Source organism: Vipera berus (assembly GCF_964194415.1).
Source record: "Vipera berus genome assembly, chromosome: 14".
Taxonomy (NCBI): Eukaryota; Metazoa; Chordata; class Lepidosauria; order Squamata; family Viperidae; genus Vipera; species Vipera berus.
Window position 1 is genome coordinate 1,004,653 of NC_138217.1, and position 23,583 is coordinate 1,028,235.

General features: G+C 42.3%; 1 protein-coding gene across 1 annotated transcript in view; it reads left to right on the forward strand.

Moving 5' to 3' along the window:
- The window catches only part of LOC308674382 (solute carrier family 2, facilitated glucose transporter member 11-like), a gene marked incomplete at its 5' end in the record, with an annotated part of 62,809 nt that extends 60,561 nt beyond the window's left edge, over positions 1–2,248 (forward strand). The window contains one exon of the mRNA XM_081338808.1: positions 124–2,248. Within this exon, the coding sequence (XP_081194934.1) occupies positions 124–336 (213 nt within the window). The 3' untranslated portion in view covers positions 337–2,248. The remainder of the gene's footprint in view (positions 1–123) is intronic.
- Between the last annotated feature and the right edge of the window lie 21,335 nt (positions 2,249–23,583).

Consider the following 23,583-nt stretch of genomic DNA (forward strand, 5'->3'; position numbering starts at 1 on the left):
TGTCACCTTTACCCATGGGAAATTCTTACCCTCCCCAGAGTCCGGCAAGACCTCAGTTGCACCTCAGTCTCCTGTAAACCTCAGCCAAGAAATTCATCCTTGCCTCTGATTTTCTGTCCTCAGGAGGCCCTTGGTCACTACTGCTTTCTCATCTTCTTTGGTGTGCTCATCGGAATGGGACTTTTCACCTACCTCTTCATTCCAGAGACAAAGGGGAGGTCCATCCAAGACATCACGGAAGACCTCAACAGGATCCCTCTGGGGAAGAGGCACACATTACCTGCTCTGGAAAGCAGCTCTCCCCTCAGGAGCCATGGCCTTTGCACCAAGTTATGACCACAGCCCTGCAAGCCCTGCAAAGACAGACTTTGGTACTAACAAGGAAAAGACAGACTTTGGTACTAACAAGGAAAACCACCAGGGTGAGGGAGGAGAGGGGCGGGGAAGATGCTCCTGACGGGATCAAAGCAGCCAGAGGAGAAGGCCTTGTGCGCTTCCCTCCTTCCATCGAAGCTGGAAAGCTGAGATTCTTCCTCAGGCATGACAGGCACAACTCTGGGTCTCATGAAGCTTCTGGGGTCTAGCACAAAAGCCCTAACTTAAAAAAAACCCCAACACATAACATCACAATGTGTGTATCCTAAAATTAAATATATTTAAGATATTATTACCATGTGTTTATACAGTATTTATATTTGCTGCAATGTGTCAGAGTGGATGGGATTGCTTTGACTTAATAGATGAATTCTGACCAAGCCTTGACATGATAGAGGCATTTAATTGCAGAGATGTTGATTCTGTCCTCATAGCCTACAACCTTGCAGATGTTGATTCATAGCCTGAACCTTGCAGAGATGTTGATTCTGTCCTCATAGCCTACAACAACCTGGGTGCAGGACTAAGCAAAGAAAATTAGATATATAATTTATATTAAAGAAATTTCTGAAAGGATAAAAACAATACAAATTATGAAAGAAAAAAAGTAAGGAAAATAAATAAAATAATATGTAAATGAAAAAATGCAAATAAAAATAGAGAAGAGAAAGAAAAGAAAAAGTTATAGAGAAGTGGCTTCTGATCTTAACAGCACATAACAAGGACATTTATATTTTACCTTCTTTCTCTCTCTCTAAGGTTGCCTGACAAGTTCCTTCTTTCCATAATTTGCCATTTTTAATGATTAAATATATTAAATAAACAAGCTCATTTTTTCATGTTTCAACAAAAAGTCCGTAAGAGGTTTCCAGTCATTAATAGTAATTATTGTCCTTTCTCTAATCTAAGTCATCTCTGCTAATCCTGTCATCTTCACCAGCCATTCCTCCATTGTGGGCATTTCAGAGTCTTTCGGGGGGGGGGGGGAGAAACCAAACCACCCCCCCGAAAAGCCCTCCCCTGAGATCATAATAGGCCCTCCCTGATTTGAATCAAATTGTCATTCCCTGAGAAGATGATGATTTGCTTAAGGGGTGGGTTATGGGAAGAGGAGATGATCTTCTGATCATAACTTTACAAAAGGTGAAGACTGGTAGTAATTTCTTTATATATTTATTTTCTTTTTCTTTAGATTACTCTTTCCTTTTTTCTTTCTTTGTACTTTTTATTCTCTCTTTTTATTTTATTTTCTTTCTTTGAGTTCAGTTTGTATTAGTTTTTATTATAGTCACTAAAATCATCAGTAATAATTACATATTTTTTTAAAAAAGAAAGGAAAAGTTAGCCAAGACTTAGGCTTGGCCCATCTACTATTGATAACTGTTTCATTTTATGCCACCTAGAAAAACATGCAGCTAAGTGGGGCAAACTGTTTACCCCATCTGCAGAGTGCAGAGCACCATCTGACTGAATGAACAGGGAAACAACTGATGGCCCTCAGGCAGAGAGCCATTGGCAAGTGATACGCGACTGTCCTAGAGAAGTGGTAGCAGGGTGGAGAGGAATGAGCTGAAGCGGCAGCAGCCCCACACAAGCCCAAGAGAGAGACAGCTGGAGCTGCAGGGCTGTCCAGGCTCTGCAGAGGTGCCAAGATCAGTGCCGGGCTCCAACTGATCGGTGCTTCCAGGAGCTGGAGATGCCCGGAAGAGAAAAGGAGGAGGGTGGAGAGGAGAGGATATAAAAGGATGTGGCTTTTGCGGGAAAGGGCCAGTGAAGGGCTGCCCCACCCTGCCCCCTGGGCATGTGAAGAGGTGGTGAGTGCCCAGCATTGCTGCTGACTGTCCCTGCTGATCACTGAGAAAGGAAAAAGGTAGAAGAAGCACTTCCCTTTCCCCTGGGACGCCAGCACTCACACGTCACCGCCTTCTCCGTGCACCCCCAAGGACAGGGGAGAGATGGGGGAGGGGCCTAGCTGGCTCCAGGGCTTCCTATGGATCTAAGGCTGAGCATGTTTTGGCTTTAATGGCCACCCACTGGTGGTAGATCAGCACCATGCCCACTCGCTGACCTATCCTTGAAGCCACCAGGCTTCCATTTCATTGGGACTGCCCCTGCCTGGTTGGATGGCTATGGCCAGTGTCAGCATGGCTACCGGCAGTGTTGGCAATCTCTCCCTCTCCTGTCATCCCTTCCTGAACATGGAGGAAGGAAAGAGAAGCAGGGCAGGAAGGAGGAGGGAGGGAGGGAGGGAGGGAGGGAGGGAGGGAGGGAGGAAGGAAGGAAGGAAGGAAGGAAGGAAGGAAGGAAGGAAGGAAGGAAGGAAGGAAGGAAGGAAGGGAGAGGCAATTCAGTTGGAAATGCCCCAGTTCAAAGGAGAAAGCAATTTTGTGTTCTGTTTTGTCACAGAAAATACTTTGTTGGCAATCCAAGTTAACATTGGTATTCTTGAATTGTGAACTCTTAGGAAAGTATCCCCTCCTTGTGTGTAGCTAACAGCCTCTTCAAGTGGGGAAAACAGGACAAAGCAGAGTGGGGAAAAATTAGGGTCCCTGCAAGAGAGTCCTTCTAAGGATTATGTATTAATAGACCTGCTTGAGCAGGGTCTGTAAGATTGTCTGGGACACCAAATATCCTTTTCATGACCTGTTTTCCTTGTTACCTTCTGGGAGGAGGCTTTGTGGTATTTGTAGCAGAACATCCAGATTCAGCCATAGTTTCATTCCATACAGCATTAATTAACCTTGTGAATCTCAAGCTTCCTCCTTCCGTTATATATTCAAATAGACAGGGGTGTGGGTCTATACATATGTTGTATACAGTATGTTTAGGTGTGTGTCATGTATGTGTTTCACTTTGAGAGCGGGCAACTAAATTTCATTTTTGATGTGTGCCGTTGTGGCCACAGTAAAAAAAAAGGCAATAAAGGTTATCTTATCTTATCTTATCTTAAAAGCAACTAAGCTACCTCTGTTCCTAAATGCTAAAGCTATTGCACATAAAAAGCGGAGGATCTCTGATCAACTATCACAGCCACAATTTTGATGTTTTTCTGTACTGTTGTCTGTGGACACCCCACTAAATGCACACACAGAATAAACTGAGCCTGGTTTTTCTCAATCTTTTATTTAAGTGGGCACAAACTACTAGCAAAAGTAGCATTTGATCACAAGGCAAGGAGGCATTGAGAAATGTTTCCTCTTTTGCATCTGAGCATCCCAGAAGAGACCGGAAAGGAGAAAGGGAAAGAGGAAAGACAAAGAAAGAGAAAGAAAGAGGGGAACAGAGCAAGGAAGAAAAAAGAAGGAAATAGGGGAAGGAAGAAAAAAGAAAGGAGAATGAAGAGAGAAGGAAAAAAAGGGAAGAAGGAAGACGGAAGGAAGGAAGGAAGGAAGGAAGGAAGGAAGGAAGGAAGGAAGGAAGGAAGGAAGGAAGGAAGGAAGGAAGGAAGGAAGGAAGGAAGGAAGGAAGGAAGGAAGGAAGGATATAATGAGAGGAAGGGAGGCTCTGAGGTAAGTCTTGCCTTAGCACTTGGCCACCATCAGCCCCGCTGCCCTTTCCCCATCCCCTTGCCCTCTCCTCCTGGCCTAACGTGGTAGTTTCCCATCCTATTGCGAAGGATGCTTTGGTTACAAAGCCAGGTCTGCTCACATGGAGAGGGAGTGGGCCTCCCTCTGACCCATGCACTTTGCCCTCCTGCACCCACCATGAACAACATGGCTAAGGAGAGGGAGCACAGCAGCAGCAGCAGCCTCAAGGAGGAGGGAAGTGCAGCCAGCACCCCCTCAGGAAAGTGGGGCTAGACTGGGTTGTACTGCAGGATCCTGGTGCCCTGGGAATTCAAGGGCTTGCCTGCCATTGCCCAGGGCTCTGGGCATCCCGCACCACCATCTGGGAGTCTCCCGCATGGCCCAAGAGGGACAGTGAGGCTCCTCACCCCAGTCCAACCCCCCTCCACTGGAGACCCCTGGATCTCCCCCACAGCCTCACCTGCCCCCCCCTTTACAAGCACCCCCCAGCCATTGACTTTGCTTGTCAAAAGCTTGTGTTGCATGGGGGACTCCCAGACGGTGGTGTGGGCTGCCCAGAGCCCTGTTTGGTTTTCTATGAAAGCAAAAGTGAGGGGGAGGATGACCCAATGGTAAGTGGACCCTCCACCCCAAGTAGTGCCCCAATCAGGAGCAAGGGGCCCTGTTAGACTCAGGGTGCACCCGCTGCTTAGTCAACCTGCAGATGGTAGAAAAGTTGAGTCTAAGACTTAAGACTAAGGCAGTCTATGAAAGACTGTGAAATTCGAGCAAGGGGATGGTCGCTCGGGGTGTGGTGGGGGGAAGCAGGGTACCTGCAACCTGCCTAACAGAGCCTGTGAGCCTAAAGACAGTGAGCCATGAAGAGACTCTGGCAACTGGTTTATTTCCACTTTCGGAAGGAAAGGTGCAAAGTCCTGACAAAACATCGCTGCAACCCTGAGACAGCCTGACGTTATCAGCTGTTTCCCACAACAGACTTAACACCTGGAGATTGGCCCATTTGAACTGACCGGATGAACTATTGGGGTGGGGTTTGCTTGGGACACTTTTAACCTATTGATCTGAGCAGGAAACCCTCAGATTCTGTCTATTATGCCTGCTATCAGCTTCTCCTAATAAAAGTTCCTTTTGGAAGAAACTGCTTCCACATTCTGCTTTCTTAGGATGAGGTTTTGAAGTGGGCCCTACATTAGACAGGATCTGCATTAATAGTCAGCTCAGAAGGAAAGCCCTTACTGAGGGACTTGGCAAATCATGTCAGACAATGGAATAGAGAGAGAGGAACCTGCTACAGGGGGGGGAACCCTCCTGCCGAGCAGACCCCTGCAAATCCTCCATCTCCGGATCCTCAAGCTCTTTGGAAGATGAGGTGGTGACAGAACGCCGTCACAAGCCTAGGTGGTTAATGGGCATTGGAAGGAAGGATGGCTGGGAGAAGAAGGCCAGAAAAGTGACGCTCAGATGGGGCAGTCATCAGCCAGGCTGGAAGGAGGAGATGGAAAGGTCTCTCCATCTCAGCAAGGATGAGGAGGATCATCTGGGGCACTCCAGCCAATTGCTGGAACAGGCAATCAGCATGATGAAAATATCCCTCAACTCCATGAAGGAGTTGAAAGCTGAATCCTACCGAGGTACCATCCGCCTGGGATTCAGCAGGAGAGCCAACGAGGGGGAAACTGAATCCGAGGCTCCAGACCCATCTGACGGAGCCATCAAAATTGGTGCAGTCACTGCTGCTGCAGCCACCCCTTGTCGTGTGGAAACTACAGACAGAGAAGGGAGATGACACAAGTGGAAAAAGCGGCACTGATCCATCCAGTAGTTCCCTCCATTAGATGTGAAGTTCTGTGAGGCATCACGTCACCTGGGATTCTTCTTAAACCAGGTGCTAAACTATATGGAAGAGTACGGCCGAGACATCCCCACCGACTAAGCTAGAATTCTCATCATGCAAGCCGCCCTGGATGGCATTGCAGTGGACTGGGTTGTAGACCTCCATTCTTCCAACACCCCAAAGCTACTGAACTTCAATCAATTCATGGTCTCCCTCAGGCACTGTTTTGAAGACCCTTTGGCCAACCAGAAAGCCCTGGAATGGATAAAGATGGTGAAGCAAGGCAGGCGGCCAATGGTGGAATACACCCAGGAATTCCAAACTGAACTGGCCAGAGGACATCCTGCTCAGCCATTCCAAAGGTGGATTGAACAATGACTTCTATGCCTGCCTTCCTTGGGGAGATCCTCATTGGCTGCAAGACTGGTACATCCTAGCTGAGGAAGCTGAGATTGACCTGGCCAAGGGGGAAGTCGCCATCGGAGCCGACCCATGAGCCAACAAAGCAGCCATCGACCTCCAAAGGAACCACAGGATGCTTCAAGTGCAGAAAAGAAGGGCACTGCACTGCTGAATGCCACTCTCACACCCTGACTGGAAAATCAGACCGGACTGTGACTGGGAAGCCCAGAAAACCATCAGCAAAGCCAAAGGGGACAGCCATGAAAGGCATGGAGGCCGTCGAGTTCTCTGCCTCAGTTCCGTGAGGAAAGGGAACTCTGGCCCACACTGGAGGAGTGTTCCACTCATCTGATGACAACTCCGAGAATGAACCCCTGTTAAATGGACCCATTGCGCCCCTCACCAGGACAGTAACTTTGTTAGCCCTGGACATGCTTGAAGCCGTAGAAGTCAGGACATTAATTGACTCTGGTTGCACCCGCTGCCCTATAAGCCCAACATTAGTGGGGAATCTAGGAATGCCAGTGAGGAGGCTGAAGAAACTGATCTTGTTCGGTCAATTAGATGGGTCCATAGCAGGGGGAATGCCCGCTACCCTAGCAATGCTACCATTCAACTCACCCTAATTTCACATAGAGACTATAACGTTTGTGGTAACCCCTGGCATGGAATGTCCCATAATCCTGGGCATGGTGTGGCTTGCCAAGTGGAACCCATGGGTGGACTGGAGAATGGCAGAGCTTAGATCCCAAAAGGGAATCAAGCAAGGCACCATCCCAGCTCCCACCAAGGGAAGCCCCAGCCGAGAAAGCTGCAATAGGGGGAGAAAAAGAACTACCCAAAATAGCAGAGGAGTATAGAGACCTGGCTAAAGTATTCAGCAAGAAAAGCTCTGATGAATTGCTGCCTCATCCACCCACAGACTGTGTGATAGACCAGGCATGAAACTTCCCAAGCCTAGATTGTATTCCATGAGCCCACAAGAATTGGAAGAAATGCAGAAATTCATAGAGAAAATTTTAGAAAAAGGTTTCATTCAGCTGGCAAAGCCAGAAACAGCTGCCCCTGTATTATTCCGAGAAAAGAAAGATGGAACTCTTCGCCTCTGCATGGATTATAGAACTTTGAACGCAATAAGCGAAAGCAATCTATACCCTCTCCCCCTCATGAAAGACATGTTATCCCACCTTTCAAAGGGGAAGATTTTCACCAAACTAGACTTAAGGGAAGCTTAATTCTTAATCAGAATTAAGGAAGGGGATGAGGGGAAAACCGCCTTCAATTGTCCCTTGGGATGTTACCAATTCTGGGTTCTACCTCTTGGGTTACAGGGAGCTCCCGCTGTATTCATGCAGTTGATAAATGACATGCTAAGGGAACACTTGTACAAAGGTGTACTTGTTTACCTGGATGACATCCTTATATTCACGGAGACCATGGACGAACATGTCAAACTGGTCAGAGCAGTCCTAAACAAACTATGGGCAGCTCACCTCTATGCAAAGCTTTCTAAGGGTAAATTTCATTAGGATAAAATAGATTATCTGGGATACCACATATCCCCAGAAGGCATAGAAATGGACCCCAAGAAAGTCCAAGCAGTGTTAGAATGGGCGCTGCCCTCCACGAGGAAGCAATTGCAGAGCTTCCTGGGATTCGCTAACTTCTAACATGTCCAGTTCTCACTGTTGCTTCTTGGTCCACATATAGGTTTCTCAAGAGACAAATAAGATGGTCTGGTACTCCCATCTCTTTATGAACTTGCCACAGTTTGTTATGATCCACACAATCAAAGGCTTTAGCATAGTCAATGAAGCAAAAGTATATGTTTTTCTGGAACTCTCTAGCTTTCTCCATGATCCAGCGTATGTTGGCAATTTGATCTCTGGTTCCTCTGCCTATTCGAAATCCTGCCTGCACTTCTGGTAGTTCTCGATCCACATACTGCTGGAGTCTAGCTTGTAGGATTTTAAGCATAACTTTACTAGCATGAGAAATGAGTGCAATGGTGCGATAGTTTGAACATTCTTTGGCACTGCCTTTCTTTGGAATTGGAATGTAAACTGACCTTTTCCAATCCTGTGGCCACTGTTGAGTTTTCCAAATTTGCTGGCAAATTGAGTGTAGCACTTTTACTGCATCATCTTTTAAGATACTGTCACCTCCACTAGCTTTGTTGTTGCTCAGTTTTTCTAAGGCCAACTTCTAAGGCCATATCTGATAGAGGAGTACAATTCACATAGGAGTTCTGGAAAAAGCTCCTGGCTCTGCTTTCTTACGATGAGGGTTTTTTTTTATTGAAAAGTTTTACAATACATTTTTTAAAAACATACTCCCTCCCTCCCCCCCAACCCTCCCCTCCCCTCCCCTCCCCTCCCCCCTCCCCAACTTCCCAGAGCTGAATACAGGGTATAAACTTACAAACTTAAGCTAAATTATGCTAACAACAAAAATAAAACATTAAATTCTATCTCACTTTAACTCTCCGTAAACATAACTATATTACTAACAAATAACTAATAACTAATAATACATCGTATAAAACCACTACTTATTCAAATGCTAAATGAAACTTTTTAGTCCCATATTTATTCTGAATATATTCGATCCATCTTCTCCATTCCACAATATGTCTCTGTTGCGATTGTTCTTTCAAGGATGCTGAAATCTTTGCCATTTCCGCCAAGTTAGAAACTTTCAAAGTCCACAGGCAGTTCCTCCTTCTTCCAATATTGTGCTACTAAAAGTCTTGCTGCCGTAATTAAATTCAACATCAATTTAGTATCTGTAACAGTAAAATCTGTAATAATACCCAACAAAAACAACTGCAGGGAAAACCTTATCTTTTTCTTAAATATCTTTTGCATATTCCACCAAATTTTAATCCAAAAAGCTTTAACTTTTTTACAAGTCCACCATATGTGATAATACGTTGCATCCTCACAACCACACCTCCAACATTTGGGCTGGCAGTTCGGATACATACTTGCTAGTTTTTTAGGGTCTAAGTGCCACCTATAAAACATTTTATAAAAATTCTCTCTTAAATTTTGGGCCTGTGTAAATTTTACGTTTCTAACCCAAATCTTTTCCCAAGTATCCATTGTTATAACCTCCTGAAAATTCTGGGCCCACTTTATCATACAATCTTTAACAAGTTCCATTTCTGAGTCAATTTCTATCAATGCATTATATATTCTTCTTATATGTGCTTGACCTTGACCTCTAATTTGTTTTACCAAATTTCCATCAGATATCAAAATACCAACTTTCTGATCTTCTTTCCATCTTGCTTGTAACTGCCCATACTGAAACCAAGTTTGCACAATCTTTTCTTCTTTTAAAATATTATATGGCTTTAATTGCCATACATTCCTTTCTATCCATAAAATTTCTTTATATGTAGTCTCATCATGTTTAAATCCAACATTTATATTTTCTATTGCATGTTTAGGTATTGCCCAAATTGGTATCTTGTAATTTAACTTATGTCTATATTTTTTCCATACTCGCAACAGAGCATACCTTAATATATGTCTTAAAAACATTATCCACCTTCTTATCATACAATAAATATGCATGCCAACCAAATAACAAATCATAACCCTCAACATTCAATAATCTCCCTTGTGTTAAATTAAACCAATCACTTATTGATGATAAAGCAGCAGCCTCATAATATAGTTTAAGATTAGGCATTTTAAGACCACCTCTTTCACGTGTATCTTGCATTATCTTAAATTTGACTCGTGGCTTTTTCCCTGCCCAAACAAATTTATTAATACCTTTCTGCCATTCCTCCAAATTTAAATCCTTTTTAAGTATAGGTATCATTTGAAACAAAAATAAAAATTTTGGCAAAACATTCATTTTTACTGCTGCAATTCTTCCCAATAAAGATAATTGTATTTTTTTCCAACCATCTAGCTCTTTTTGTATTTTTAACCATAACAATCCATAATTATTTTTATATAATTTCACATTTGAGGCTGAGAGATAAACCCCCAAATATTTAGTCTTTTTAACTATTTCAAATCCTGTTAACTCTTCTAAAACAACCTTTTGTTCTATAGTCATATTTTTAGACAATATTTTAGTTTTTTTGCGTATTTATCTTAAATCCAGAAACTTTCCCATATGACGTTATTATCTCCATAAACTCTACAACTGAGTAAGTCGGTTGACTTACTGTAATAACCAGGTCATCCGCAAACGCTCTCAATCTATAATCTTGATCTCTTATTTTAATTCCCTTAATTTTATTTGAGTCTCGTATTTTAATCAATAATATTTCCAATGTTAAAACAAACAGCAAAGGTGACGACGGACACCCCTGTCTTGTACCCTTTTCAATATTACATGTTTCTGTCAAGCTACCATTAACTATTATTTGAGCTGTTTGCTTCTGATATATTGCTCTAATAGATTGTAAAAAATGTTCCCCAAACTCCATTTTCTCCAATGCCTTAAATAAAAATTGCCAATCCAATTGATCAAAAGCTTTTTCAGCATCCAAAAAGATCAGAGCTGCAGAAACCTGGTTATTTCTATCCAAAAATTCCAATAAGTCTACAATATGTCTCACATTATTCTTCATTTGTCTACCACTTATAAATTCTGTTTGGTCATTATAAATCATTTGCTGCATTACCTTCATTAATCTATTTGCTAAAATTTTTGCAAATATCTTGTAATCAGTATTTAAAAGCGATATTGGCCTATAGTTTTTAGCTTGAGTAGCATCTTGATCTTCCTTCGGAATCAGCGAAATAAAAGCTGTTTTCCACGATGGAGGCAACGATTGCCTCCATCGTTTTCCACGATGGAGGCAATTCCCAATTGAATTGTCCTAAACAATTCTCTTAAAGGTTCCACCATTTCTCACTGTAACTCTTTATAATAGACGGCAGTCAAACCGTCTATTCCTGGTACTTTACCCACCTTTAATTGCTTAATTGCTAGAATCATTTCTTCATTATTTATCAATTGATTCATCCCTTCCCTTTGTTCTTGTGTAAGAACAGGAATGTTAATTTCTTGCAGATATCTATCTATATCTACATCTTGAATCTTGTCTCTAACATACAACGTAGAGTAAAAATCAACAAAAGCCCCTTTAATAAGATTCTGCTGAAACACCACTTTACCCTTGTATATATTTCTATCTATATTACGTGACCTTTGTTTCTTCCTTAACAAGTAAGCTAACCACCTACCCGGCTTATTAGCATTGCAAAAGGTATTGTGTTTAGCATAACGTAAGTTGGTTGCCACTTGATCTGCCATCAACATATCAAACTGGCCTCTTAGTAAAGTAATTACCTCTTTAATCTTCCCATCAGATGGGTTCAAAATTAAAGCCTTCTCTTTTCTCTTAATTTCCTCCTCTAATTCTTTTCGCCTATGTTCCAGTTTACGTCTGTATTTATTATTCAAATATATTAACACTCATATAAGCTTTACTTGCATCCCAAACCATCTCAATAGAAGTACCCTTATGCATATTCATATTAAAAAATTCTTTCATCTGTTTTTTACACTCTTCCACATTTTCTTGATATCTAAACAAATTTTCATTTAGCCGCCAAGACCGTCTATCTCCACTATCTTTTTCTATTTCCAACCATACTGGACTATGATCTGATATAGTTCTTGGACATATCTTAATCTTCTTAATCCTAGAAAAAAAATCATTAGTAATTAGTACAAAATCAATCCTGGATAAAGATTGATGCCTATCGGAGAAAAAAGTAAAGTCTTTTTCTTGCAAGTGTCTTTCTCTCCAAACATCTCTCAATTCCAAGTCGTCCTTCATCTCAAAAAAAGATTTAGGCATAAAAAAGATTTAGGCATAAATATATTTTAGAATAATAATAATAATAATAATAATAATAATAATAATAATAATAATAATAATAATAATAATAACAACAACAACAACAACAATAATATAATAATAATAATAATAATAATAATAATAATAATAATAATAATAATAATAATAATAATAATAATAATAATAATAATAATAATGCTACTGCTAAGCTTGTAAGCCGCCCTGAGTCTTCGGAGAAGGGCGGGATATAAATGGAATTAAAATAAAAATAAAAAATAAAAAAATAATAATAAGTTGGAAGGGACCTTGGAGGTCATCTAGTCCAACCCCCTGCTCAGGCAGGAAACCCCATACCATTTCAGACAAATGGCTGTCCAGTCTCTTCTTAAAAACTTCCAGTGTTGGAGCATTCACCACTTCTGGAGGCAGGTGGTTCCACTGGTTAATTGTTCTGTCAGGAAGTTTCTCCTTAGTTCTAGGTTGCTTCTCTCCTTGACTAGTTTCCATCCGTTGCTTCTTGTCCTGCTTTCAGGTGCTTTGGAGAATAGCTTGACTTCCTCTTCTTTGTGGTAGCCCCTGAGATATTGGAACATTGCTATCATGTCACCCCTCACTCTTCTCTTCATTAAACTACACATACCCAATTCCAGCAACCGTTCCCTATATGTTTTTGCCTCCAGCCCCCTAATCATCTTTGTTGCTCTTCTCTGACTTTCTAGAGTCTCGACATCTTTTTTACATCATGGTGACCAAAACTGGATGCAGTATTCCAGGTGTGGCCTTACCAAAGCATTGTAAAGTGGTATTAGTACTTCACTTGATCTTCACAGCCTAGCACTGTGTTGGCTTTTTTGGCAGCTGCAGCACATTGCTGGCTCATATTGAAGTGATTGTCTACTAAGACTCCGAGATCCCTCTCACAGTTACTACTATTGAGCAAGGTACCACCTATACTATACCTATGCATTTGATTTTTCCTGCCTAAATGTAGAACCTTACTTTTTTCACCATTGAATTTCATTTTGTTAGATAGTGCCCAGTGTTCGAGTCTGTCCAGATCCTTCTGTATCTTCTGGAGTATTGGCTATTCCTGCCAGCTTGGTGTTGTCTGCAAATGACTCGGTGTACTTCCAAAAAGGCCTTTTTTATCCATTTGTACATCCAAAACTCCATTCCAATCTCCCATAAAAATACAAGATTTGTATTTTTGGATGATCACTGGATGATCACTGGATGATCTTGCTGTGTAATAATTTATAAAAATTATAAATAATTTATAAAATTCTCTTTGCTGTTGATTAGGAGCATATAATCCAACCAAAAGTATTTTCTTGCCTTCTAGTAATAGTTCAATTATAACATATCTTCCTTGTTTATCTGTTTCAATTAAACTAGCTGTTAAAGTGTTTTTAACGTAAATAACAACTCCATTTTTCTTATCAGGAATAGAGGCAATAAACTGTGTGCCCAGCCTAAAGTTTATCAAATACTTTTTTATTTTTTTTTAAATTTTTTAAATTTATTAAGTTTATTATTTAAAACATTGGACACAGTACAAATGGACTGACATACCTTCTTGTCTACAATATTCATATATGTATATATACACATAAAATACACTTAAGATACATATCAATTATATATAATAATACAATACTTAGAGCAATCAACCAATCTATAAATTCTAATAGAGACCTTCCTTTTGTTCCCGCCAAAAATAAAACTTATTCCAAATTTTGTAATAACCTGATTGATTTTTATTTTTAATTTCCAAAGTTAATTTATCCATTTCTGCGCATTCCCAAATTTTCCTTATTACCTTGTTTTCTACTGGAATTTCACTCCTTTTCCAATTCTGGGCAAATGATATTCTTGCTGCTGTAATAATATGAATCATCAGATACAACTCTTCTTTGGAGTATTTCTCTTTTGTTATGCCCAATAGAAAAAATTCTGGACTAAACTCAACTTCTTGTCTTTTAGCCAGGTCCAAATCATTTGCCAAAATCTTTGTGACTTGCTACAGGACCACCACGTATGAAAATATGTACCTAATTCTTCGGAGCATTTCCAACATTTGGGAATGTCTTATACATTTTGGCTAAACGTGCTGGGGGAAGAACATTTTGAATAGGTTTTCTTTGTAAGATGAAGCCAGTGTTATTCTTTTATTTCTGTCCCAGAGTGTTTGCCATGTATCAAGATCAATGCCATGACCCAAATTTTTAGCCCAAGTCAGCATAGGGTCCTTCACTTGTTCCTTGAACAACTTATATCTCAGGAGCAAATTATATAATTTCTTTATCTGTTTATTATCTGGGCCCAATAATATTTTATCCAAGGCCGTTTCCTGGGTGTTTATCCCCCATTCTTTTTTATCTTTCCCGAATCTTGATTGAATCTGTAAATAGGCCCACCAATCTAGTTTTATTCCTTGTAAATCTAATTCAATTCCCCCTCATCATTCATGATGTCCTTATATGAAATTATGTTGCCCAAGTTGAATAGATTTGGATAAACAATTGTTTCGAGGGTGGATAGCCAGACTGGTACTTTAGTATAGTTGTGAATTCTAATTTTGTTCCAAATGTTAAATAATGCTTGCCTAATCTGATGTTTTTGAAAATGTGAAAATAATCCTTGTTTCTCAGTCCATAAAAAGGCGTGCCAACCAAATTGTAAATCATGACCTTCTAAAGTCAGTAATCTTATATTTTTCAGAATTATCCATTCTCTAATCCAATTTAATGCCACGGCATGGTAATATAACTCCCAGACTGGCAATCCAAATCCCCCGTTTTCCTTTGTATCCTGCAAGTATTTCATTTTAATTCTTGGTTTTTTCCCTTGCCAAATAAAATTTAATGACAGTTTGTTCAGATTTCGGAAAAATTTTGAGTCAAGTTGTATTGGGATATTTTGGAACAAGAACAAGATTTTGGGCAGGACATTCATCTTGATAACCGCAATTCTCCCCAATAATGAAAGGTTCAAGTTTTTTTTAATTACATTTATATCCCGCCCTTCTCCGAAGACTCAGGGCAGCTTACAAGCTTAGCAGTAGCCTTCAGTTTCCCCATCTTTCCAAATCTCCTTTTATTTGTTTCACTGTTTTATCATAGTTATCTTCTTTAAGTGAAGTGCATCTAGCCGTAATATTGATTCCTAAGTATTTTATTTTTTGGACTATTTCTATGTCCATAATTCCAGCCAATTTTTCTTTTTGTTTGTTAGTCATATTTTTAACAATCATCTTAGTCTTATGTCTATTTATTCTCAATCCAGCAACTTCACCATATTTAATTAATTCTTCCAGTAATTTTGGTCCCGTGTGATATGGGTCCTCCATGATAAAGACCAGATCATCCGCAAATGCTTGAAGTTTAAAAGTTTCCTTTTTAATATCTAATCCTTTTATCTGTGGTTCATTTCTGATTATTCTCATTAGGACTTCTAGTGTCAATATGAACAGCAGTGGAGATAAGGGGCAACCTTGCCGTGTTCCCTTTTGTATTTGAAATTTCCTAGATGTTTCCCCATTAATAATTACTTTTGCTTCCTGGTTGGTATAGATTGCCCTAATTATGTTTATAAATTTTTCACCCATAGCCATAAAATTAAGTTGTTGATATAAAAAATGACCATTTTCATTTCATTTCATTTATTGGATTTCTATACCGCCCTTCTCCCTAGGGACTCAGGGCGGTTCACAGGGCATATATAAATAGGTATACAAAAATTAAAAGAGAATTAAACCATGCCCAATTAAAATACAGCAATAGTAAAATAATAAAACCAATTAAAAAACCCATATTCCCCTTCAGGCCAGACCAGCTAACTCGAACAAGTGGGTCTTCAACCCGCGACGGAAGGATCGGAGGTCCGATGCCATCCGGAGCTCAACCGGCAGTTGGTTCCATAGTGCCGGGGCACCCACAGAGAAGGCCCTCCCCCTGGGGGCCACCAGTCGACATTCCCTGACTGGAGGCACCCTGAGGAGGCCCTCTCTGTGGGCACGCACAGGGCGGAGGGGAGTTGACGCCGGCAGCAGGTGGTCCTCGAGGTATCTCGGACCCATGCCATGTAAGGACTTAAAGATCATAACCAAGACCTTGAACCTCACCCGGAAGACAACTGGTAACCAATGCAGCTCGCGGAGCAAAGGTGTAACATGGGAGTACCGGGAAACTCCCAAGACAACTCTCGCGGCCGCATTCTGTACCAGTTGGAGCCTCCGAGTGGTCTTCAAGGGAAGCCCCATGTAGAGAGCATTACAGTAGTCTAGGCGAGAGGTCACGAGCGCATGAGTGACCGTACACAGGGCATCCCGGTCCAGATAGGGCCGCAACTGGCGCACCAGGCGAACCTGGGCGAAAGCCCCCCTAGTCACGGCTACTATATGGTCTTCCAGGGTAAGTCGTGAATCTAGGAGGACTCCCAAGTTGCGAGCCCTATCCACGGGGGGTAAGAGCTCACCCCCCATAGAAAGCGATGGAACATTTTGAATGTCCCGGGATGCCGGAATGTACAGCCACTCAGTCTTGTCAGGGTTGAGTTGAAGTCTGTTCCTCCCCATCCAGACCCGTACCGCCTCCAGACAACGGGACATCACAGCGAGGGCATCACTGGGGTGGTTTGGGGTCGAAATGAAAAGTTGGGTATCATCAGCATATTGATGATACCCAACTCCAAAACCACGAATGATCTCACCCAGCGGTTTCATGTAGATGTTGAACAGGAGAGGCGAGAGAACCGACCCCTGAGGAACTCCACAAACGAGAGACCTAGGGGCCGATCTCTGCCCCCCTGCCAACACCGACTGCGAGCGTCCCAGGAGATAGGAGGAGAACCACTGAAGAACTGTGCCTCCCACTCCCAATCCCCTGAGACGCCGCAGCAAGATACCATGGTCGATGGTATCGAAAGCCGCCGAGAGGTCTAATAGGACTAGGACAGAGGAATATCCCCTATCCCGAGCCATTTTACATTATCAAAAGCCTTCTGGGCATCTAGAAATAGTAACGCCATCTGTTGTCCGCTGTGTAGTACATAATATTCTAACGTATCCATTATTACTCTAATATTATGTTTAGTTTGCCTCTTAGCAAGGAAACAATTCTGGTCTACATGTATGAAGTCATTCAGGAATCTTTTAAGTCGTTCAGCTATAATTGTTGTAAACATCTTATAATCCGAATTAAGTAACGATATAGGTCTGTAATTTTGAATTAATGTATGGTCAATATTACCTTTCGGGATGAGGACTATATTTGCCTCAGACCATGATTTAGGCGTTCTTGCATCTTCTAATACCACATTGAACACCTCCAGTAAAGGTTGTGCTAAAATATTTTGTTGTTCCTTATAAATTTCTATCGGAAGACCGTCAGGACCCGATGCTTTATTATTTTTTTGTTCATTAATGGCCATTATCACCTCAGACAACCTAATTTCTTCGTTCAACATATTTCTGATTTCCTCTGTAACCTTAGGTAATTTGGCTTTTTGGAAACAATCCTCCACTTTCTCCACGTTTACCTGACTATCATCTTTGTATAATTGCTCGTAAAATTCCTGGGCTATAGTTTGTCTGTTTCAATTAAATTAGCTGTTAAATTCTTCTTCACGTAAATAACTACTCCATTTTTCTTATCTCAGCCAATGATTTTTTTGATGGCCTTGATTCCCAGGCTGGCCAGCTCACAGGTGCATTGAGTACTCTAAACATCCCTCCTTCCCCTGCTACTGTTGGCAAGTTAAAGACAACTATGGATGAAGTGAAATAGGTTTCTTTGGATCTTGACAGGTGGGTGCATGAGCATTTGCCACTTATACAAATGGAGCTATGCACAAGTATGAGCATCTGCCACTCGTGCAAGTGACATTGCGTGTGCACATGCATGCTCACTTGCCACTTGAGCAGCCTGCTTCTGAATGGCCCAATAGTGAACAGCCTGCTTCTGAATGGCCCAATAGTGAGTCATGGCCCAGGGGTTCGGGACCCCTGGTTTAATGGGTTTTCTTGCATGCTGCAGAGGGCTGGACTAGATGATCCTTATAGTATGGTCCAACTCAACAATGCTGTGATTTTGTTGAATAGAATAGAATAGAATAGAATAGAATAGAATAGAATAGAATAGAATAGAATAGAATAGAATAGAATAGAATAGAATAGAATAGAATAGAATAGAATAGAATAGAATAGAATAGAATAGAATAGAATAGAATAGAATAGGAAGGGACCTTGGAGGTCTTCTAGTAAAGCTACCTGCTTAAGCAGGAGGTCCTATACCATCTCAGCCAGATGATTGTCCAGTCTCTTTTTAAAAACTTCCAATGATGGAGTGCCCATGATTTTTGGAGGCCAGCTGTTCCATTGGTTGATTATCCTCACTGTCAGGAAGTTTCTCCTTAATTCTAGATTGTTTCTCTCCTTGATCAGCTTCCAACCATTATTTCTTGTCCTTCCCTTTGGTGCTCTGGTGAACAACCTGGCCCCCTCTGCTCCCTCAGATACTGGAACACTGCTATCATGTCTCCCCTATTTCTTCTTTTCTTTAGACTGGCCAAACCCAAATTCTGCAGCCATTCTTTATACATTTTGGTCTCCAGGACTTTGATCATCTTAGTTGCTCTTCTCTGAATTTTTTCCAAACTCTCAATATCTTTTTTGTGATATGGTGACCAAACTTGGCTGCAGTATTCGAGGTAAGGTCTTACTAGGGCTTTATAAAGTGGTACTAGTACTTTGCATGATCTTGATTCTATGCCTCTGTTTATACAACCCAAGATTGTATTAGGTTTTTGGTTGCTGCTGCACACTGCTGGCTCATAGTCAAGTGATCATCCACTAGGACTCCAAAGTCCCTCTCACAGTTACTGTTTTTGAACTGGGTCTTGCCCAATCTGTATTTGTACCTTTGGTTTTTCCTGCCTAAGTGTAGGACGTTGCTTTTCTCCACATTGAAACTCATTTTGATGGATAGGGCCCATTGTTCAAGTTTGTTGAGATCTTTTTGCATTCTGAGTTTGTCTTCTGGGGTGTTGGCTACTCCTGACAGTTTGGTGTCATCTGCTAATTTGATGAGTTCCCCTTCAATTCCCTCATCTAAGTCATTGATGAAGATATTGAAGAGTCCTGGGCCTAAGACTGATCCTTGTGGTACCTCACTGGTTACTTCTCTCAATGTGTATGTAGTGCTATTGAGGACTACTTGTTGAGTACTGTTTGTCAGCCAGCTATAGATCCATCTGGTGGTGGGGTTGTCCTTTTTCTAGCTTACCAAGGTTGTGGTCTACTTTGTCAAATGCCTTACTGAAATTTAGGTATACTACGTCCACTGTGTTTTGTTGGTTGACTAGTTTAGTTACTTTAACGAAGAATGAGATCAGATTGGTCTGGCATGATCTGTTTTTAACAAACCTGTGCTGGCTGGCTGCTTATGACTTGGTTTGCTTCTAGGACAGCCCTAATGTTCTCTGCCTTCTTGAGAACCAGAATCCATATTCTACATTCAGGCAGGAGAGCATCTTGGAGCTGTGAGCCTCCCTGAACCAAATTGGCAAGGATTAGTGAGCAGATTTTATAACTAGAACAGGAAGGAGATTTATTTATAGGAAATAAAGAGAATGCTGGAGTGTGTGTCCATGCATGAGCCTGAGAAGGAAGGTGGAAGAAGGTGACATTTGGAAACACAGAAGGGGCACAGTGGAAATCCCCTCTTCAGCTGCCCCCTAAAGGTCAGTAGGACATGAGGTGGTGAGGAATCAAAAGAGGTTTGGGCTTCCAACAAATTAGAACCAAAAAGCATAGAAGGAGCACTGGCTTCGCAAGCCTGGGAATTTGCTGATAGATTTGGATTTCATGCCTAAATGAGTTTCAACTTTCTGCCATCAAGCATTCCACTTTTTTATTCTGCATATATTAATGGATGAATTATCCAACAATCCCGTCTTGCCCAATGGGCAGGAAGAACAGAAACAGGCAGGGTTAATGATTACTCTGCTCTCATGGTTTACGAGGCTCAGTGGAATGAAAACCAGCTGGCCTTCCTCACTCAAAGCTCCTTAGTGAAGAGGAATTACAGGAGGATGCAAGGGCTCTTTTCCAACCTGGTAAGTAAGCAAGCAGTAAATATGATAGTCTGTGGCTGAGGGGCATGGAGCACAAAGGTTTACTGTCCCATCCTGCACCATTAAGTCCACCTCTGGATCATCGTCTGGCTCCAAGGCCAGGATGGCACATTCTGGTGAGGCTCTGTGGCTTTACCCAGCACACTGCAGATGGCCTTATGTTTGTTTGCTTCTAAGAGAGTTTAGCTGCCATCTGCCCACCTTCCTACTTGGTTCTCTTGTCCATTCTACCTTGCTACCGTTCTTCTCTCTTGTAGGCCCTTCCTGCTGCTCAATCATTCACTTCAAAAATAATTGTAATTATAAGCCATAATCATCAAAACCCATAGAACATAGACCTTCCAGTCCAATCCTCTATCCAGCAGGAGATTCCATACTATTTCAGGCAAATGACTGTCCAGTCTCGAAAACCTCCAGTGATGGAGCACCCACAGCTTCTGGAGGGAAGCTCCTCATTGGTTAATTGTTTTCACTATCAGGAAATTTCTCCTTAGTTCTAGGTTGGATCTCTCTGTAACGATCCATCATCATTATGATATTAATGATTATTATTATTAATTATGATATTTAATGACCCATCATGTTTCCTGCCATGGAAAACAATTCTAAGCAACTTCTGAACATGATTCCTCCTAATCACAGGACTTGGGATTCTCTAGCCCAGAGTCCCCCTATGTTCTCCCCCCACCCCAGAACATATTTTTAGGGTTTCACAAGGTTGCAGGACCTTCTGAAAGAGGGCAACTTTTGTTCTGGTTTTTATCTGTGCTTTGTTCTCCCTACAGGGTCATTACCAGAAGTTCTTTCAAATGATCCTTGTCCTGGGGATTGGTGGGAACCTTGTTGTTGGCTACCAGATTTCTGTGATCAGTTACCCCTCTGTGGTAAGAGAAACCTTGTTGGTGGGTTGGGAGGCAGAGACCCCTGTGCCTCCCAACAGGGGTGCAACAGGGTTAGGGTAGGGATTCATCCAAGGCTGCTTCCTGTCTTTTCTGGATCCAGAAGGCCACCATAACTGTTTCCACAACCCACTGCCATGCTAAGACAACTCCCTTTCTGTGTGTTGAGTGGAGTCATTCTAAGTCGGAGGAAGACAGAGGAAGACAGAAATCAAGTTAAAGTGGATTGCAAGGCCTTCATCTCCATATTAATCGATGTATTTGGCTGATAGGATAAAGTGAACTCTAAGGCCAGGATAGCTTTCAATTAGCAGCTTACCCTGATAGGTCACAGCCAAAGTGCTGGGCAACCCCCCAGTCAGGAGAGAAATAAATACTCAGGAAGTGAAGGTGCAGGATTGGTCTGCATCCCTTTGAATTTACTTCCACAACCTGCCCTTTCCTTAACTTGGGCTCTTCCTCATGGCTGGATAGTGTACATTTTTCCAGGCTGTGATCTGGCAGAAAAGCTGTCCTGCCTCCCAATTATGGGCTATCTAAGTCAGCCAGATGATTTTTAATCTTTGTTTTTGCCATGAGAAGCTCATCTGCCAATCGGGTGCAGATCAGTGGCTCCCTCCCACTTCATTGGGCTCCTCCATGAAGTTCCACTGACTGTTCAGCCAGAACGCTTTGTCTGCGAATGATACACATCAATCAAGCCAGAACTTGCATGGATGTGGACCTTGCTTCATCCCTCCCGCTTCAGCTGCCAGCCAAGATTTTATTCATTTATTTTCCACATGAGTCAATCAATCTCCTCCAATAGCAGTAGTGCTTTGGCTAGATAAATACATAAATACATTCTGGGCAGATAGGCCTGTTCTGTGCAAGCCAGATGCCCTGTCTCTCTTGCGGCCAAGCCCAAACGGACTTGAGGATCTGTGCCCATCAGAAGGAAGCAGACCAAAAGAGGCTGGGACTTAGGCTCCCATGTCCTAACCAACCACCTGACAGTTGAGATATTCCTAGTTATAAGCAACAGCAACAGCAGCAACAGCAATATAGGCTGCACAAACTAAGTGTCCAGCACAATTAGCGATATGCATTGGCCATATCACCAATGCATCAATAGCCCAATATCCAGGCCAACTCTCCAGCCTCAAGTTTGACATTGTTGTGGGTTTGGGGCCTCATACTGAAATGCTACAAATTCCTTTTCAAAGGGATCATTTATTATGGCAGGTGGTCCTGTAGGTTTTTTTTTTAAAAATAGCGCCTGTTACTATGGATGTGTATTGCTTAAAAATAGTACAAGGACCATTTGGGTCTATCCCCCTCTTGCCATTGCTAAAATTAGGTTCACTTTATCTGCAAAGAGCAAAGCAGGGCTTCTTCAGACACTTTCACGTTGCATGTCCTGCTTGTAGGCTTGGTGTGCAATGCACTCAGCCACAGCTTTGGGGGGCAAAAGGCTACCTGTTCTGCTGAGGAATTCAATAGTAATTTAGTCTGGAGAAGAACTATCACTGTCATCATCACCACCATGATGCTTTTGGCTGACATCTCTTCCTCCCTCTGTTCTCAGTACATCAAGAGGTTCATGAATGAAACCTGGCTGGAGCGCTCTGGAGCCCCCCTCAGTGAAAAGACGCTGCTCTTCCTGTGGTCATTTGCTGTGTCTGTCTATGCAATAGGAGGCCTGCTGGGATGTCTCTGCAGCGGATTCCTGATCGTGAAATATGGGAAGTATGTGTGCCCTGCAAGAGCTAGAAACCCAGCAGACTCCTTGGAGAATAGCTGAGAAACAAATGTATCAACCAGTTGCAAAAGAAACTGCCAGGCTGCTGGTCCAGAGGAAACAGGGGAGCCAAAAGCCAGCAAGAGGGCCACAAAACAGCTGCAGGCCTCTTGAAACTCAGAAGCTTGAAGTTGTTTTATAGCAAATCAATGGGCTTATTCAAAATGCAAATGCAAAAGGGATTTAAAAAGGGATTTAAAAAGGGGATGTCTTGTTCATGTTTCCACAGGACCATCAGCCCTGCTGGCATTTGGGATGCTGTCTCTGTTTTAGAAAGTCACCCTGATTCACTCTTAAACCTTGTTCTCCCACACTTGTGATATAATTCCCTGCCACTTTTAGATGGGCAGGCAACTTTCCCGGCCTGCTGGCAGGAGGCCCTCGCAGCAGATGGTCCCTGGGGGTCCAGGGCTTGGAGGGAGCAGTGGATGGAGCCAGCCCCAGAAACAGGCTTGTAGGCAAGGCAGCCCAAGGCAGGGAGGCAGCTAATGTGGTTACTTTTTTTCCCTACCCCTTTTCTTGGCCCCAGAAAGAAATGCCAGCTGAGCACAGACCTCCTAGTCATCCTGACTGCCCTAGTCATGGTCTACAGCAAGAGAGCCAAGTGCTTCGAAATGGTTCTGCTTGGACGATTTGCTTATGGGATAAGTGCTGGTAAGAAGCCTTAGAAGGCTGGGCTTTAATGTGGCTTTGGATATTCTCTGGGGAAAGCCCAGGGGCCCAAAGTCAGTCTCCTGCCACATGCCAGCCAGCCTGCCAGGGAACCCCAAGAGAGAAGGCTGCTGTTGCTGTGCCCA